This window comes from Enhydra lutris, unplaced genomic scaffold (assembly GCF_002288905.1).
Source record: "Enhydra lutris kenyoni isolate GAN:26980312 unplaced genomic scaffold, ASM228890v2 scaffoldscaffold7, whole genome shotgun sequence".
In the NCBI taxonomy this organism is placed as follows: domain Eukaryota; kingdom Metazoa; phylum Chordata; class Mammalia; order Carnivora; family Mustelidae; genus Enhydra; species Enhydra lutris.
The window spans coordinates 9,547,538-9,566,752 of NW_019154091.1; the positions used below are offsets into that span (position 1 = coordinate 9,547,538).

General features: G+C 35.3%; 1 protein-coding gene across 1 annotated transcript in view; it reads left to right on the forward strand.

Annotated features, from left to right (window-relative positions):
• LOC111142275 (centrosomal protein 83) overlaps positions 1–19,215 on the forward strand; it is a 143,346-nt gene that overhangs the window by 61,284 nt on the left and 62,847 nt on the right. Inside the window, exons 3-5 of the mRNA XM_022495327.1 lie at positions 444–594; positions 8,773–8,865; positions 11,313–11,444. Of these exons, the coding sequence (XP_022351035.1) occupies positions 444–594; positions 8,773–8,865; positions 11,313–11,444 (376 nt within the window). The remainder of the gene's footprint in view (positions 1–443; positions 595–8,772; positions 8,866–11,312; positions 11,445–19,215) is intronic.

The following is a 19,215-nucleotide window of genomic DNA, read 5'->3' on the forward strand; positions in this document are numbered from 1 at the left end:
TTGCTTAAATTTGGAGGTAAGGGGCTTTATTAAGAAATTATTCTTGTCTGGATATTTGCACTGGAACATACAGTATAATTTTGTTAGTTTGCAGTATATATATTTAAAACTTCCTTAATACAATGAAATTTTTGCTTTAAAATTATTCAAAACTAAACATGGTCTCAAGTATGCTATGAATTTGTAGGTCTTGCTTTGAAAGTAGCAAAACATATAAAATTAAATGTATCTAGGTGGTTAAGTGTGTTTTTTCTTACCCCTAAGTAAAATTATATTAATACAATAGTGTTAATAATTAAACTCTATAAAGAAAAGAGGTTTATGAATTTAATGGAATATATGAAATTGGTCTTGTTCTGTAGTGTTGGTTGACTTTACATAAAATAATGCAATTGGCAAAGGATATCCTTAACATTGAATTTTTTTCTTTTTTAAAAAATCAGATTGCAGGATGAGTACATAAAGTCACAACATGAACTAAAGCGCCTGTTAAATGAAAAGCAGACTGACCAGGAAAAATTTCATATGCTGCTTGAAGAGCTAAGAGGTGAATTATTAGAGAAAACTAAAGACTTAGAAGAAATGAAACTGCAGGTAAGAAAATATATTTCATTTAGTACTCCTGGTGGAAAAAGTTTCCTCTGCTCTTCAAGGTCCTTCTAAACCAGACTGAGAATCAAATTGGCATGAGATAGATTAACAAGAGAAAATAAAATTTAGTTTTGGAAGTATGCAGAATCCACACAAACATCACAAACATGAAGTTGCAAAGATAGGGAACAAAAGGCTTGTATGACCTGAGCTAGGGGGACAGGCCGAGTCTGGGGGTACAAGGGAAAGAAGATCATCAGCGGGATGGTTAGAGGAGGTATTTGGAAAACAAATGTTGCCCTGTTAAGCAGATAAATTTCTTAGGTAAACAGGAACCTCGGTTAATAGCTCTATTCTTGATGTAGGCTCTCCTTTCCAACTAAATTAAGGCAGTTGAGAAGGAGGTAAAGAGCTTTTCCTAAATCTGCTGGGTTTTGATTGCTTTTACCTCAAAGTAATCTTCATGCCAAAGCAACATATCCCAAGAGGGGGAGGCCTGCCTTTTGCCCCTGTGGTACAAAAGTGTCAGATGTTGGTAAATTTGGTAAATTCTGCCTATATTTGTAATGAATATTTTGCTGTTGTCCACATGGTATAATTTAATATTCTTTCATATATTCTGGAATACTAGCTACCATGTGGAATTTAGCCATGAAATTGTTGTTTCATGTAAATTTGTATTAAAGTACCTGTTCTGATTTAAGTATTTCACTATTCAGAATAACTGGGGGAAAGGCCAATTTGAATTGATGCATATTCAGAGTTAAAAATATTTTTTTAAAGAAAGTTTTACTAATTTTCCTTTAAGTATTATAAGTGAAACTGAGCTAAAAAAGACTGATATTTATTTTAAAAATTTATTTATTAGTATGGTATGGTTGATAAGACTGATAGTTTTTTTAAGGGACTTCTTAAAAGACTATAAAAACAATATGTGCACATAACTTATGTGTGCATTGTAGGGTAAATGGAGTTTCTAAAGCAAAGTGTAGTACTGACTATTGTTTCATTTCTCATTTGCCTGGAAAGGAGACCAAAGCTAAACTTAGTGTAGCACCAATCAAACTTATTATAAATTTCAAATTAGTGGATATTAGCAGTTATATTTTCCTGCATTCATTTAATCTCTAAATGGCACCAGCTGTGTATTTCTGTTTATCTAGTGCTTGGCACAAATGATAAGGTATTTTTAATACTGGAGTCATAAATTGGTAAGAGTAAAAAGCTGCGTTTTCAAGTCATCTAGTATGACATATCATCCAATTCATGGATTCCTTTCACAGCAGTGTTAGAAGTCGGTTATTCAGTATCTTCTTGAGATCTCCCATTGTTGGGAAAAGTACCACTAAGTTTAGGTTAGAGCCTCTATGGTGGTGTTTTATTCCTAAGTGTATTTGGGACATTTAAACAAACAAAAACCTCAGAAATATGTGTTGAATAGGCAAATGTAATGTGAGCCTATAGAATTGGTAAATTAATCTGTTCTGCAAAAATTGAGAGGCCCATAGAAATGGGAATGTGTGAGTACTGAACCCAAGGAATTCAAAGTATTCTTCTGGCATTGTAGATATAAACACTGTAGTCTTCTTTAGCTTATTGTTTGCATGTGCTTGGTACAAATAAGCATGTCTACAGGTTACTCTGAAAAAACAGAGTAATTATGCTAATATCAGATAAAATTTACTTCAAGACAAAAGATGTCACGTAAGATAAAAAGGTCATTTTTATACAACAAAAAAGGTCAGGTCACCAGTGTTGAAGTGAAGACCTTCAACAAACATCTGTTTTTATGTCTTAGTTTTGTCATGTGTTAGAGAGGATAAAAATTGTTAACGGCGGTTTTTGTGAGGACTAATGAAATAACATGTATATTTTTAGTACAGTGTCTGACACATGTCGATACTCAAAAGTGGTGGCATTTATTCTGTTTGAATGCGTGTTCCATAAGGGCAGGAGCTCTTTTCAGTGTGTCTCCAGTGCTCAAGTATATTTGTTTGTATTTATATATTTTATAATATATTAGCAAATATTTGTTGAATGAATGACTTGAAGAAATAGAATAAATGAATGAATCGTAATTGTTGTTCTGTTCATATATATAATAGTGTTATTTCTTGTCTCATATCTACCTAAAGCTTAAGCATCTTAGAGTCAATGATGTTGTTTCCTATCTGTAATGAGTTAACTTGTGTCTGCCAAAAAAATATGTTGAACTTCTAATGTCTAGTATCTCAAAATGTGTTTGAAAATGGTCTTTGCTGATGTAACTAGTTAAGATGAGGGTCATACTGAAGGATGATGGGCCCTTAATCCAATGTGACTGTTGTCCTTCTGGAAGAGAACAGACACAAGACAGAAGCGCAGGGTGAGGGGCAAGGGGTGGGGGACCGAATGTCCTGTCATGACAGAAGCAGAGATTGAAGGGCTGCGGCCGCCAAGGAAGAACAGGGATCAGCAGCACGCTGCCAGAAGCTAGGATGAGGCAAAGAAGGATCCTTCCCTTTAGGGCGTGTGGCCTTGCTGACAACTTGATTTTGGACTTCTAGCCTCCAGAACTGTGAGACAATAAATTTCTGGATTTTTTTTTTTTTTTTTAAGATAGCCAGTTTGTGGTATTTTGTTGTCAGAGCTCTAGGAAACTAATACACTATTCAAAGCCGAATTCCTTTTTGGAACATTTGTGACACAGGGATCTTTATTCTCTGCTTCAGTGCTTTCGGTGGGAGAGAACCTCATAAATGTTTAAAGTGATCCAGTTCCATTCATGGATTGGAGTATGTTAAGTATTTTCCCTCTCATGTTGAAATGAAATCATCTTCCATGTAGCCTCTCTCTTGGTTCTTACACTGTTCCTTGGGTCTACACAAAATAACTTTGGACATTTCTCCATGGGGTAACTTCGCCGGTTTTGCTGACAAATCTAATTTGTCTGGTAAGGTTTCTTTTTTTCAAGATAAACCGTAAGTGGTTCTCTATGATATTTATCTGGGAAAATTAAGCTAAAATAAAGATCTATATATTTATGTATTCATGTTGGAACTAAATTTAGCTATTTGCTCTATGGATGTTAGCAATTTGTACAAATTGCGAATTGAATAAAATTAATTCAACAAAGTAGAATCAATAATAAAAAACAATAAATGTTTATGAAAGATGATTTTCAGATGATTTTCAGTTGAATGATTATATTTCAGATATCAAAGATGATATACATGTATTATCTTTTGTACTTACAAAATGCCTTTTCTGAACTTAGATTTAATATCCCTTTGGTATTTATAGAAAAATGATATCAAAGATAGTCAGTTAAAGAATATTGCTGTGTCACTGCTGTAGTTGTAGTGAATGGAAATAATAATAGTGCCTAACTTGTAGGGTGATGGTAAAGATGAAATGAAACAGTGCATAGAAAGTGTTAGTATAGGGGCGCCTGGGTGGCTCAGTGGGTTAAGCCGCTGCCTTCGGCTCAGGTCATGATCTCAGAGTCCTGGGATCGAGCCCCGCATCGGGCTCTCTGCTCGGCGGGAAGCCTGCTTCCTCCTCTCTCTCTGCCTGCCTCTCTGCCTACTTGTGATCTCTCTGTCAAATAAATAAATAAAATATTAAAAAAAAAAAAAAGTGTTAGTATAGTGCTTTGATGTAGAATGAATAGAACATGTTAGCTATTGTTATATTGTTATTATGTACCATGTTAGCAGAACCTTTTTTTAAAATACGAGTTGTTTGATAATATTTCTGTTACAAATTTTAAAAGTTACTTTACCAAAAATTCATATGCTTTCTTTGGGCCAGGCAACGGAAACTATATAACCCAGTATGTTTCCCATTTTATTTGGCTGCTAGGAAGCTCAGAACTAAATTTATTATTCAGTTTTTCATTTTTTAAAATAATCTCTGACAAAACAATATCTGCCTTCTTAGATTAAAGCGTTCTTTGAGGGACGCCTGGGTGGCTCAGTGGGTTAAGTCTCTGCCTTCAGCTCAGGTCATGATCTCAGGGTCCTGGGATCAAGCCCTGCATCAAGTTCTCTGCTCAGCGGGGAGCCTGCTTCCCCCTCTCTCTCTGCTTGTCTCTCTGCCTACTTGTGATCTCCCTCTCTGTTAAATAAATAAATAAAATCTTAGAAAAAAATTCTTTGAAAAACTGTGGTCTATTTTATATTCTTAACATGGTAAGTGTTGGTGTAATATAGATTTAGTATAGGTAATGACACATGGACTATTGTATGATAAAGCATTCTTGTAAGTTTCTTCTGAGACAAGTGGTGGCAGTATTCCATTAGAAGTCTAAGACACAGTGTACTTTTCTCCTAAAATGGCATGAAGAAAATAATCTAATTTTGTGTCTTTGTTATATATGTGCTTTGGCAGGGGTTGGGAGGGAAGATGGATTTTTCTTATGCATGTGTGCTTGTTTTTTGTAAGATTCTTAGGAGATTAAAAAAAAAATCTTGAGAGTCTTTTTTATCAGAGACCTTAAAGATTATAAGACTTTTGGGTAGTTACTAACTTCAATTTTCTTTTCTCCTTTGTGTGGATTTATATTTCCATTGGTACATTTTCCGTACTGTCTTAAGGACTAAAGTAAGAATACATATAAGTTTTGCTTTCAATCTTTTCAATCTTTTTGGTCTCCTTGTTGCATTTTGGGTAGATTCTTTTGACATGTCTTCAAGTTCACTGATCTTTTTTCTTCTGCAGTATCTAATCTTACATTAATCCCATATAGTATATATTTTTCAGCTCAGAAGTTGTAGTTTTTACACTTGAAGTCCGATTTAGGTCTTTTTAATAATTTCCTTATATCCACTTACCATGTTCAGTCTTTTCTCTAGCTTTTTGAACATAGGGAATTCAGTTATAATAACTATTTTAATATCTTCGCTAATTCTAACAACTGTATCCTTTCTGGGTTGGTTTTGGTTATTTTCCTGTTTGTTGTGGGTAGTATTTTCCTGCTTCTTTGCATGCCTGATAAATTTTTATTGGATGCTAGATATAGTAAATTTTACATTGAGTGCTAGATATTTTTGTATTCTGATATTCTTGAGCTTTGTTCTGGACAGTTACTTGGAAACAGTTTCATGTTTTTGGGGTTTGCTTTTAAGATTTGCTAAGTGAGAGCAGATTAATGCTTAGTGCTCATTCCTTGCCACTGCTGAGAACCTTCTGAGTACTCATTTCTCAATGAAATGACAGTTTTCAGACTGGCTTTTGGAAAAAGGAACTATTCTTGGCTCTGTGTGAGGTCAGATTACTCACCTGATTCTTTCAGGTCATTCTTTTCCTGGCCTTAATTAAATATTTTCCTTACATGCATATGCTGATTGGGGTACTCTTCTGAATGAGCCTTTGGCAGATCTTCATAATTTTGTTTCTGTGCCACCTTCCTTTCTGCTACCCTGCTTGTGACTCTAGCCACATTGCTCTCCCTGGATTTGTAGTACCATTTGCTTAAATCAGAGAGTCCATCAGACTCTGCTTGGATATCCCTTCCTATGCATGGCCTGGAAGCATTCTCAAAGCTTACTTTTCTTTGTTGTTTGTCTCTCAAAGATCTTTGCTGCTTAATTATGTCCAGTATCTGGAAAACATTTGATTTCTGTTTATTCTTTTGTTTGTTTTATGCAGGAGAATAAATCTGATCTCTATTATGCCATCTGTTGGAAGTGGAAGCACTTTTATTTCTAATTACCCTTTAATTACAGAAATCTCAAACAAGTACCAAAGTAGAAAGGGTGGTAGTGTTGCATCCTCACATACCCATCAATACTTACCATCTCTTAGCCAGTCTTGTTTTATCTTCTGACATCCCTGCTCTGTCTTTCAACCCTTCTGGATTATTTTGAAGCAAATCATGTTATCTCAGCTCTAGTATTTTAGTATATATATTTCTATTATATAGCAAGACAGTCTTTCCTTTAAAAGCATAGCCACAATACCATTATCATACCGTAAAGTATTTACTCCCTAATATCTTTTAATACTGTATCTTTGTTCACATTTCCCTAATTTTCCCACAGTTTTGCTTATTTTGTTTTTTTTTTTTAAGATTTATTAATTCGAGAGAGAGAGAGAGAGTGAGCAAGAGAATGAGAGAGAGCACGAGCAGGGGATATGGGCAGAGGGAGAAGTAGACTCCCCATTGGGTGGGCACCCTGACCCAGAGCTCCACCCCAGGATCCCAGGATCATGACCTGAGCCAAAGACAGATGCTTAACCAACTGAGCCACCCAGGTGCCCCCAGTTTTGCTTATTTTAAAAGTTGGTTTGTTTGAAACAGGATCTAAATAAGGTTTATCTTGATCTTTATTATTCTTTACCTTTTAATTACTAACCCTTCTCTCTTTGGACTCTTGATACTATCACCCAGACTCTTGACATATTAAACCAGATTATAACAAGAGCTTTCTATCTGATTTCCCAGCTCCATTCACTGCCTTCCTCTGCCTCCTCCCCCCCACCCCCCACCCCAGTTTTCTCTCACCATGGTTTTGATCCATCAAGCTTCTTCCTAAAATATAGATATGGTGATGCCCTTCTTAAGCTTGAATACCTTCAGTGAATAAGCAAGGTACAGAAGAAATAATGTGTATAGTATGTCTTTCTTTATGTAAAAATTAAAAAGTGATATATATATGCTTATATATTTATATATTGTTTCAAGAAAGATACATAAGAAATAAGCCATGATTGTTTCCTAAAAGGGAAACGGGATAAATGAAGGAAGATGACTTAGTTTTTTAATACTCCTTTTGTTTGAATTATGTATGTAATTATATTTATTCATTTTAAGTTAAAAAAATTTTTAAGTAACTGCTGTTGAATACTAAGTAAATTATAAGAGTATGAACGTGATACTTAGGAATCCTCTGCCTGTGGCTCCCACCTCTTTCCCTTTGTTCCCGGCCAGGATTTAGCTCTGGAGCTAAATGGCATTTGGAAATGTTTCAGCATAGCCTTGATTGTTGCAGTATCTAGAGAGCATTAATGCATAAGGATCCAGGATTCTAAATTGTCTGTAGTGCTTAGTGCGGTTCAATGCAAAATGCCTGTAAGTTACCTTTGAGGAACATTTTTTCCCCAGAGAATTTAAAATGTTTTCCATTCTTAAGTTTCTGTTCTACCTAAACTTTAGTTTTCCCATTCCTTTCATGTGCCACTATTTCTATACTTAATATCTTTTCTGTTGGTCTTTACCAGTCTGATAAGCCTATATTAGTTATTTTTATAGTTATTTGTATGTATGTTATTTTTCACATGAGTTTGAACTTCTTACGGGGCAGAAATGCTTCTTGTGAGTTTTTGTGATCTTTAGAAAGTAAGACTGTGTATGCTTCCGTTTCTATAAAAAAGGGGGATGATAATATAGCTATGTTGAGGATCATTGCAGGGATTAAATTAAGTTAGTAAATGCATGGAAGGTATTTAGAACAGTATGTTATATAGATTATATAGTAAGTTGCAGAATGCTTTGTATATAGCAAGTATTCATTCAGTGAAGTTTTTGAACTATTTGGAGTGTTGATGAATAAATGTTTTCAGAGGTTAATGTAAGAACAAACCGGATTTTTGTTTGTTTTATAGCCAGTATTTGATAATTGAGTGAGCCAATGTGCCAGGCAGTAGTGTGAGGTGTTGGGAACACACCATGGTGAATAAAGACTGTGTTTGCCTTTCAGGAGCTTGTGTAAATACTTATCACTTTTTGAAATATGAATTCTGTAAGACAGCAATAATAGGAAGGAGCCTTGCTTTGGTGGCTAGAGTAAAAGTCAGCCTTTTCTGATTGAAAATAAGTATGAATAATTCTCTGTGGTGTTATATTATTATACCTTTATTTTGATTGCTTTAGGAAATAGAAATATAATTAGCCATTATATAAAACATGGTAACCTTAGCTGCCAACATAGTTATTTCTAACAATCATCATAATAATAATCAGTGACTATCTTTATCTCATGTTAATGGAATTGTTGATGTCTCTGAGAGCCTGAAATTGAGGCCTTCAAGTATTCTTTCAAATGATGGTTCTGTTTACATAGTGATTACTGTAAAATTAGGTATGTAGTGAAATTTCTATGAATTGGATTTTATTGTTATAATTAAGCATTAAAATTTGGTGAATTCTTTAATTTTGTGATTTTATATTTAGAATTCTTTGTTTCTCTGCATTACTAGGTATTAACTCCACAAAAGTTGGAGTTGTTACGAGCCCAAATACAACAAGAATTAGAAACTCCAATGAGAGAACGTTTTAGGAATCTGGATGAAGTAAGTAATTTATATAGAAGGAACTGTGCATTTATCTTTATGTGACTGATCAAAAGCACCATTCCCCTATTCAGAAACCCTGCAGTAGCTCCCCTTCTAACTTAAGGAGCTTTTAGGGCTGCACAAGAGCAGATCCCATTATCTGTCTGACTTCCTTTCTTCCATTCTTATTGGCCTCTTTGGTGTTTCTTTGGCACTCCAGAAATGAAACAAATCAAGAATCTTTGGTATAGGGGCGCCTTGGTGGCTCACTGGGTTAAAGCCTCTGCCTTCGGCTCAGGTCATGGTCCCAGGGTCCTGGGATCGAGCCCCACATCAGGCTCTCTGCTCGACGGGGAGCCTGCTTCCTCCTCTCTCTCTGCCTATCTCCTCTGCCTACTTGTAATCTCTGTCTGTCAAATTAATAAATAAAAATCTTAAAAAAAAAAAAAAAGAATCTTTGGTATAACTGTTACTTCTGACATGAATAATATCTTTCCAGGTATCTCTTAGCCAACTTCCTTATCTCTCTCTCTCTTTTTTTTAAAGATTTTAAAAATTATTTCTTAGAGAGAGAGTGTGTGAGAGAGCACAAGCAGGGGGGTAGAGGGCAGAGGGAGAGGGAGAAGCAGACTCCCTGCTGAGCAGGGAGCTCAACTGGCCTGAGCCAAAGTCAGACGCTTAAGCAGCTCGGCCACCCAGGTGCCCCTTCCTCATCTTTTTTAAGTCTTTGCTGAAATATCACCTTCTCAATGAGGCCTACTTTGTGACCAGCGTGTATCTCCATTTAATATTGCTTCCTGCCTCTCCCTTCACTTCTTAGACCTTTGGATCCGCATTTACCCTGCTATACTTTTTATTTTTCTCTATTACTTATCCTCTAATATGCTGTATATTTATTGTGCTTATTTTTTATTTTCTTTATTACCATCTCTAGAATGTAAGTTGCATGAGAGAAGGAACATTTATCTGTTTGGTTCACTGTATATTCTAAGTTCCTAGCATACAGCAGGTACTCAATATTTGTGAAATGAAAGAGTGTTTTCATGCAACCCTAGAAAAATAGAAATTTGTTACAGTTTTCCTTCAGACTGAAATGTTTCCTTCCTCTTATGAAATTTCATGTTTGTAAAATATAATTAACTGTTTAATAAATGAAACAGGAAAAGATGGCCTATATTAAGTACTATGCCAGACATATATATATAATATATGTATATATATAATGCAACTTTATTTAATGAATAGCCTGGGCCTTATATATAACACATGAATATTGTCCCCTTCAAAATGGACCTCCTTTGGAAAGCTATAGTCTAGTGATGCTGCCATTGCACAAAACAGGTTTGTCATGTAGATTATATAGTATGTTGCAGAATGCTTTGTATAATAGAAGTATTCATTCAGTGAGGTTTTGGACTCTTCGGAGCATTGATGAATAAATGAATGAATTAAACTGAATATTACTCTCCATTTTTATAAATTTGTTTTTATACATGACTTTTATAAATGACTTACTGGTTTGTAAGGTCATCTTTTGAATATCCTCCTGGTGGGTAACCAAAGCATTATGGTTGGGAGTAGACTTAATTTTTGGATTTAAAGCCGCTTAGACCTAAGGTAGGTGATCTAGTTAAATAAAAGGTTTTGTTGTTCTTGTTGTTGTTTTTTAAGTATATTTTTAATAAAATCATGAAACCCATTTTCTTGGTTTGTAAACTGGCTTAGAGAAATCATTCAACCAAAGATTTACAGTGAGCTGAATATTTTAGAAGGTGTTTTTGTATCTTAATTTCCTGATGAATGCTAAAATAGTGTCTCCTTCATCTTCTCTACTGCCTAAGTTCTTATTGACTTTAGAATGCCAGCAACTTTTGTAGTGTTAGCAGAATTGGAGCATATCAGAGATCTGCATGTGTTCCTAGTCAGTCAGGAAATTTGGTGCTACATATATTCTTCAGACTGGTATGTTGAACTATCATTATAATACTTGATTGAACCTTAAGCTGTTGTACTAAATATTCAAATAGTCTTTTATCTACTTAGAATTCATCCTGTCTGACTTTTAAGAGGCTGTTTTATATTTTACTATAGAGTTAATTTTAAAAATTTAACTAATTTAGAAAGGTATACTACATTATTAAATATTATTTTATTAGGCCTACAGGTCAAAACTTCTGATGTGCTATTCATTTTCATTATTATGAGAATCAGTGAGGAAATAGGGTAAATTGAATGGTAATGTGTTTTATTGGCACCTGCTCAAGAATGTACTGATTCTGTATGTAGGATACTTGTCATGAGAATTTTCCAGGATTTATTTATATTTCTGTTGAGCTTATTTTTTGCTTTTTAGAATGGCTTTCAATATAATGCACTTCAAAATTATATTTGCAAAAGTGATTTTTGGAGTGAGTACAAATTTCATTTATAAACTTGTCATAAATTATAGTCTCCTTTTAATTTAGGAAGTGGAAAAGTATAGAACTGAATATAATAAGCTTCGCTATGAACATACATTTCTCAAATCAGAATTTGAACACCAGAAAAAAGAATTTGCACGTATTTTAGAAGAAGAAAAAATAAAATATGAATCAGAGGTGAGTGATTGTACTGGTTTAGTTATTGTTCTTCTAGTCAATAAAATTTTATGATTTTTTGGTAAATTCTAAGTTAATTGCATAATTAAGTTTCATTAATTAAAGGTGAAGTATTTGGCATGATACTCATCTGTTCTGTATTAAGATTTTTATTGGTGAACATTCTTTTTGGTTGTTAGCTTTTCCTCTTTTGTTCCTCCTTTATTTTGCCCCAGTCAGTGGAGGTAGACAGTCTCTTATCTTCTATAGCCAGAGAGTTAGATTTCTTTTTGCACATATAGTTTGTTTATATGATTTTTTTATGTAGCACTGTCCCCCTCTACTTTCTGGAACAAAACCACATCAGGAGAGCTCTGGCTATCAGCCCATGTACCTTGTTTCTAGTGACAGAAATAAGGGGCTTATACTTTAGAGTGTGCCCATCACATTCAAGAAGTGTATTTTGTTCTTTCTGATGTCTATAACTGCAGAATTTTCTCTCTGCTGCCTGCAGCATGTTCCCCTACTCTATCTCTACTGCTTGGGCAGCCTTTCTACTCATTTTATGTTTCATTTCCTAATTTTGTCAAAAATAAAATTTGTGTTTATCATTCTTTATGGACTTTTATGTGATTTTTCAAGAAGAAAGAAATATATCAGTTTTGTTCTGTTATATTGAAATAAATCTAATGCTAGTGGAATATGTTAAAAAAAAGCTTGGTATCTATAGTTATGTGAAATATTCTATGTATAAACACACCTGCATTATTTATTTATTGCATCATCTTTATTTGGAATTAAGAATGAGAATATACTCACCTTCCTTTACTAATTACTAATTGGATCAAACAGATCTATTCTTTTTATTATTTTTGAATTTAAATTCAATTAGCCAACATTGAACATATTAGAACATTATTAGTGTCAGATGTAGAGTTCAGTAATTCATCAGTTGTATATAACATCTGGTGCTCATCACATCCTATTCTCTTTTTTTTTTTTTTTAGTCTTGTGGCTTCCTTAATGCTCATCACCCAATTATCCCACCCTCCACTGCAGCAACCCTCAGTTTCTTCCCTATAGTTAATTAAGAGTCTCTGATGGTTTGTCTCCCTCTCTGATTTCTTCCCATTCTGTTTTTCCCTCCCTTCCCCTATTGTCTTCTGTGCTGTTTCTTAAATTCCTCATATGAGTGAAACCATAGGATAATCATCTTTCTCTGACTTACTTAGCTCAGCATAGTACCCTCCAGTTCCATCCACGTCAATATAAATGGTTAAGATTTCATCCTTTCTGGTGCCTGAGTAATATTCCGTTGTGTATTATCTATTCATCTGTTGATAGACATCTCCACTCTTTCCATAGTTTGGCTATTGTGGACATTGCTGCTATAAACATTGGGGTGCATGTGCCTCTTTGGATCACGACATTTGTATCTTTGGGGTAAATACCCAGTAGTGCAATTGCTGGGTCATAGGGTAGCTCTGTTTTCAACTTTTTGAGGAAACTTCATACTGTTTTACCGAGTGGCTGCACCAGCTTGCATTCCCACCAACAGTATTAAGAGGGTTCCCGTTTCTCCGCATCCTCGCCAACATCTGTCATTTCCTGACTTGTTAATTTTAGCCATTCTGACTGGTGTGAGGTGGTATCTCATTGAGGTTTTGATTTGTATTTCTTTGATGCTGAGTGATTTTGAGCATCTTTTCATTTGTCTGTTGACCATCTGGATGTCTTCTTTGCAGAAATGTCTGTTCATGTCCTCTGCCCATTTCTTGATTGGATTATTTGTTTTAGGTGTTGAGTTGCATAAGTTCTTTATAGATCTTGACTACTAGCCCTTTATCTGTAGTGTCATTTGCAAATATCTTCTTCCATTCCATAGGTTACCTTTTAGTTTGTTGACTGTTTCCTTTGCTGTGCAAAAGCTTTTTATCTTGATGAAGTCCCAGTAGTACAGTTTTGCCCTTCCTTCCCTTACCTTTTGAGACATGTCTAGCAAGAAGTTGTTGCAGCCGAGGTAGAAGAGCTTGCTGCCCATGTTCTGTCCTCGAAGATTTTGATGGATTCCTGTCTCACAGTTAGATATTTCATCCATTTCGTGTCTATCTTTGTGTATGGTGTAAGAAAATGGTTCAGTTTCATTCTTCTGCATGTGGCTGTCCCATTTTCTCAACACCATTTGTTGAAGAGACTGTCTTTTTTCCATTGGACATTCTTTCCTACTTTGTTGAAGATTAGTTGCCCATGGAGTGGAGGGTCCATTTCTGGGCTCTCTGTTCTGTTCCATTGACCTATGTGTCTGTTTTTGTGTCATTACCATACTGTCTTGATGATGACAGCTTTTTAATAGAGCTTGAAGTCTGGAATTGTGATGCCACCAGTTTTGGTTTTCTTTTTCAATATTCCTCTTGGCTACTCAGTATCTTTTCTGGTTCTGCACAAATTTTAGGATTATTTGTTCCAGCCCTGTGAAAAAAGTTAATGGTATTTTGATATGGATTGCATTGAATGTGTAGATTGCTCTAGGTAGCATAGATATTTCCACAATATTTGTTTTTAATCAGTGGGCAAACTGTTTCATGATTGTTTGAATATAAGAAGCTATATGAACATTGGAACATTTGAGTCCATTGGTAATACAATATTAGAAAACTATGAATATTTATAATAGGCTTTTTTTTTTTAAAGATTTTATTTATTTATTTGACAGATAGAGATCACAAGTAGGCAGAGAGGCAGGCGGAGAGAGAGGGAGAGGGGGAAGCAGGCTCCCTGCTGAGCAGAGAGCCCGATGCAGGGCTTGATCCCAGGACCCTGGGATCATGACCCGAGCCGAAGGCAGAGGCTTTAACCCACTGAGCCACCCAGGCACCCCTAGGCTTTTTTATTAAAAACTTCTTCATACCTTTAAGTGCTCTATTCCCATATGATCTCTTGTTATAATAGTCACTGTGATGGGACAGAACTGTATTATCTTATCCATTTAAAATTAGGATACTTGAGGCATAAGATAAGCAAGGTAAGCAACTTGCTCAAAGTCTAACAAAAAGTCAGTGGCCAAGTTAATGGTAGAACTCAGGTACCCCAACTACCAGCACAAAGTTTGTAGTTTGGTGTGGCAATTTCAAATCTCTGGTAATTTTAGTTAGGAGCCATCCAGCAACTAATTTTGTTAAGAGATCTGTCAATTTATACTACTTGTGATGACGAAAGGTTTTAAATCTGTAATCATGATAGACATAAAAGAATGACATTTAAAAATTTTCTTGTAGAAAATAGGAATGATAAAGATTTCCAGCCTAAAATGTTGGTTTAGTGTATTAAAGAATAACCACTGAGGTTAAGGATACTGGTGCTTTATTTTATATTTTACATTTAAAATCTAATGTTGATGTTTATCTGGCAATAATTATTGGCATTCTCTAGTTTCTTAGTTTTATTGTTTTTCTAAAGAATGAAACTTACATCTGAAATCTGATGACTAATCTATTTTTCACCCATGGAAGACCAAATAGTATTCACTAAAATTTTTAAGGGGTCAGTGGCATCATTAATTTTTCCAATTTAAATATCTTTTATGGAGAAATCTGAAGATAAACAGCTAGCTAAGAAGCCATTATTAATAAACAGAGTCTAGAAAAGTAAAACTTTCTGATAAGACTAAAGTTCTTTTCTTTCTACTTCCTGATTGGTTATGCAGGAACAGTATTAATTACTGGACAATTGGATATTTGTTCTTTCATTCCATTACTTATGTTTATACACTAATTTCTGTACACAAGAGCAGTAAAACTTAGTGATATGATTGGGGATCATGAAATAGCAGTAACTTCAAAGAAAAGCCTACTCTTGCCATCTTCCAATTTTACAGTTAAAATTGGTATAAAATATGTTAGTTTGTACTAAAAATAATTGGCTTTTCTTGCATTAATTAAGGATTCACACAATATTTGTGCATTTTCACTTCTACAGATGAAAGAAGTAACAATATTCTTTACTGTGTTCTTAGGTGAATACTTCAGGAAGATTTTGTTAGTGTTTTCATGAGAAGCACTCTAGTGATACTCTGAATTAAAAAGAATGTATGGGGGTGCCTGGGTGGCTCAGTGGTTTAAGCCTCTGCCTTCAGCTCAGGTCATGATCTCAGGGTCCTGGGATTGAGCCTGGCATAGGGCTCTCTGCTCAGCAGGGAGCCTGCTTCCCCCCCCTCTCTCTGCCTGTCTCTCTGCCTACTTGTGATCTCCCCCTCTGTCAAATAAATAAATAAAATCTTTAAAAAAATAATATATGAAAGTAGATGTCTTTATAAGTAATAAGAGGTCATGATTTCTCAATGCATTTGGCTATAAGAACATACTAAGTCTGGGACTTCATACAGATGAAATTCTGAAGTTGTATATATAGGCATTATTCAAAGTGGTACGTGCTGTTGTGTTTTCATTATGTTATTTGGCATCTAATTTTTTGTTCTGCAAATAATGAACAATACAGAGAGTTTTAGGTATAGTTGATTTTACTGGTCTACTGAAGTAGTGCAAGAAGCAAGAGTAATCCAGTGGGGCAAGTGGAAGATGTTGAAAGAGGGGCAGTGAGCACTGCATCATATGAAAAACTTTAGAGTGACAATATATAATGACAAGTCCCTGAGATTATTCCATCTGGCTCTCCAAACTGAGCTCTACCTTGTTTTTTTTTTTTTTTCCTTAAGATTTTATTTACTTATTTATTTGAGAGAGAGAGAGAATAAGTGGAAGGAGGTACAGAGGGAGAAGCAGACTCCCTGACTCCCCATGGAGGAGGGAGCCCAAGTCCAGATTCAGTCCCAAGACCCTGGGATCATGACCTGAGCTAAAGGCAGATACTTAACCAACTGAGCTACCCAGGTGTCTTTTTTTTTCTTTTTTGAAGATTTATTTATTTGAGAGAGCGAGAGAGCAAGTGAGAGTGAGAGAGAAAGTGAGTGAGAGAGAAAGCAAGTGAGAGAGACAGAAACACAGCACAATCGGGGTGAGAGACTGAGGGAAAAGCAGATTCCCTGATGACACTCAACCGATTGCGCCACCCAGGCACCTTGGTTTTTATGGGGCTGGTGAGAAGCCAAAATTCCTGTGGCAGAAAGGAGAACTCTTCTGGGTCCTTGTTACCACATTGTATTTTTTTCTTACAACACTGGTAACATAAAACTGATAATGATTTCCAAGTTTTGTTCTTTATCCTGATACAAATACGAATAGACATCATGAAACCTCTTAAAACACTTCCTAATTTTGTCCTCGTGTGTTCTGAAGCTCTAGGTGGCCCATATGGCTCCTTTATCTAAAATATTCCAAATTCTCTGACTTGCACCCTTCTCAGAGTACTATAAACTATATTACAATAGGCAAAAGTCTCCCAAATTAAAACTAAATTACCTCCCAGTGGGAATTCTCTGGGATGAATTTTGGTAAACCTTTTAGAAGGGCTCTGTGAAATCTTACTCATTAAAATTCTCTGTATGGGGACGCCTGGGGGCTCAGTTGGTTAAGCATCTGCCTTTGGCTCAGGTCATGATCCTGAAATCAAGCCCTGTGTCATGCTCCCTGCTCAGGGGAAGTCTGTGTTTTCCTCTCCCTCTTACCCCCTCCCACCTATTCATGCTCTCACTCACTCTCTCTTAAAAATGAATAAACAATAAAAAATAATTCTCTGTATGGATGCAGTTTAAACTATCTCAAAAACTAAACTTTTTACAGGTAAAATTTAAAACATTCAAGATGTTTATTTAATGTGACATTGAGAACTAAATTGAACTTCTCTGTGCCTCGGTCTCCTTATCTGTAAAATGGTGTTAACAGTAATATATATCTCATGGATCTGTAAGATTTAATAAATTGGGGTATGTAAAATACTTACATAAGTACCTAGCACACAGTAAATATTGAATAAATGTTAACACATCCTCAACATTTTGGAGTATTTGATTCTCTTGCTTAGCATGCTGGAGTCTTCAGTGTCAGGTCTGTACTTTAGATGATATAAATAGTTCCAGGGCATCTCTAATTTCAGTTCCTGTGCCCCCCACCTTCATCTCACTCTTAGCATTTGGACTGCTCTGCTTTCAGGTGCCCTGTGCCCTGGCAGTGTGTATTTTATTTTCTGTATTCTCTTGTTCTGTCTCAATTCAGTTCTTTTTAAGACGAAGTGAACATAAGCTCATTTCCCAACAGTTCTTGTATTCCATTCCCTAATCTTTCCCAAACTATGTCTGGGGGGCAAGTACGTAGTTCTGGGAATTGCTTTCTCCCTGTGACTATCTTTCTTTTACTAGGAGAAAATACAGGTATAAAGAAAGGGAACTATAACATCCAAAATTAGATTAAAATGTGAACTTTAGATTTGTAAGTCATTTAAGTGTCACTTCCATTAAATATGAACAAATCACAGTGTTTTTGTATTCCATCATTAGCTTAGGAAAAGTTAATTCTAGTGCATATAGGGGGAGAGGAGAAACTTAGAATAGTAGTAACATAAAAAAGGTGAGCTACAGCAGGGTGCCTGCTTCCCTTCCTCTCTCTCTCTGCCTGCCTCTCTGCCTACTTGTGATCTCTGTCTGTCAAATAACTAAATAAAATATTAAAAAAAAAAAAAGGTGAGCTAACTTGATTTTAAAAACTGAGATCTGAGAACATGAAACTTCATGTGTAAAATATTTACCATAATAGCCCTGACACACAGTAAATGTTCAAATTAATGGTGTTACTACTATTAGGACCTGATAGCATTAATCATAGTGCTAATTATCATAATAAACATAGCAGATTTTTAAAATAGGTTTCAGATTTGTAAATCACAAGTTGCAGAAGTTGAAGAAGTGAAATACATAGAGGTAGAATAAATTCATACTTGTTGAGAGAATCACTTTATACGTACTTGAATTCTGTCAGCTGTGGGAATTAGATAATCATTATTCCCATTTTATAAATGAGAAAACACTCATTTCTGAAAAAACACTCATGAAGCACTGAGATTAGTCCAAGATCTGTCCATCTACAGATAGTAGATGGTAGAACCATGATTCATATTGTCTAGGAGTTTCTGTTTCTGGCTCTGATGGAGTAATAGGGACTGAATTTTTCTAAGGTCTTGCCTGAAAACTGAGACAAAATACAGAAAACAGTGGTGTCCAGACATTGAAAAACAGGTAGTACGAGGTGCAGTGATCCCTACAAGAAGGAAAACAAATGAAGTAAGCCACGATTGTGCCATATTATGTCCATCAGAGTGGAAAGGCTTTACCATGCATGGTGCATTGAGTACAAGACTCAGAAAGGTTTTACTTCAGTAGTAAAGCCAAATTAGCCCTACACTAAAGGCTACTCTGTTTCTCCCTAACAAGTGTAAAAGCAAGATTTGCAAGGATCAAACTGTTTCTAAGTAACTTAAAAGCATAACAATAAATATTTAAAAGTATGTAAAGGAATCCAGAAGACTCCAACAAGGGGAGGTGGGGTGGGGGGGAGGGGCGGGGAACTACTCCAGCGGTAGTTAAGTGAACTTTCCCCCATAAAATTCACAATGTCTGGCATCCAATAAAAAATGACTGGGCAGCCCAGATGGGTTCATAAATGAACTCTACAAAACATTTAGGGAAGAAACATCAGGTCTCTACAGTCTTTTCCAGAAAATAGAATGAGAGGTAGTATTTCTTACCTCATTCTAAAGGCCAGATACCTATTAACTTTCCTTATACCTAAACCAAACAGACATTATAAGAAAAAAAAAAAAAACTCAACAACTATAGATCACTGCC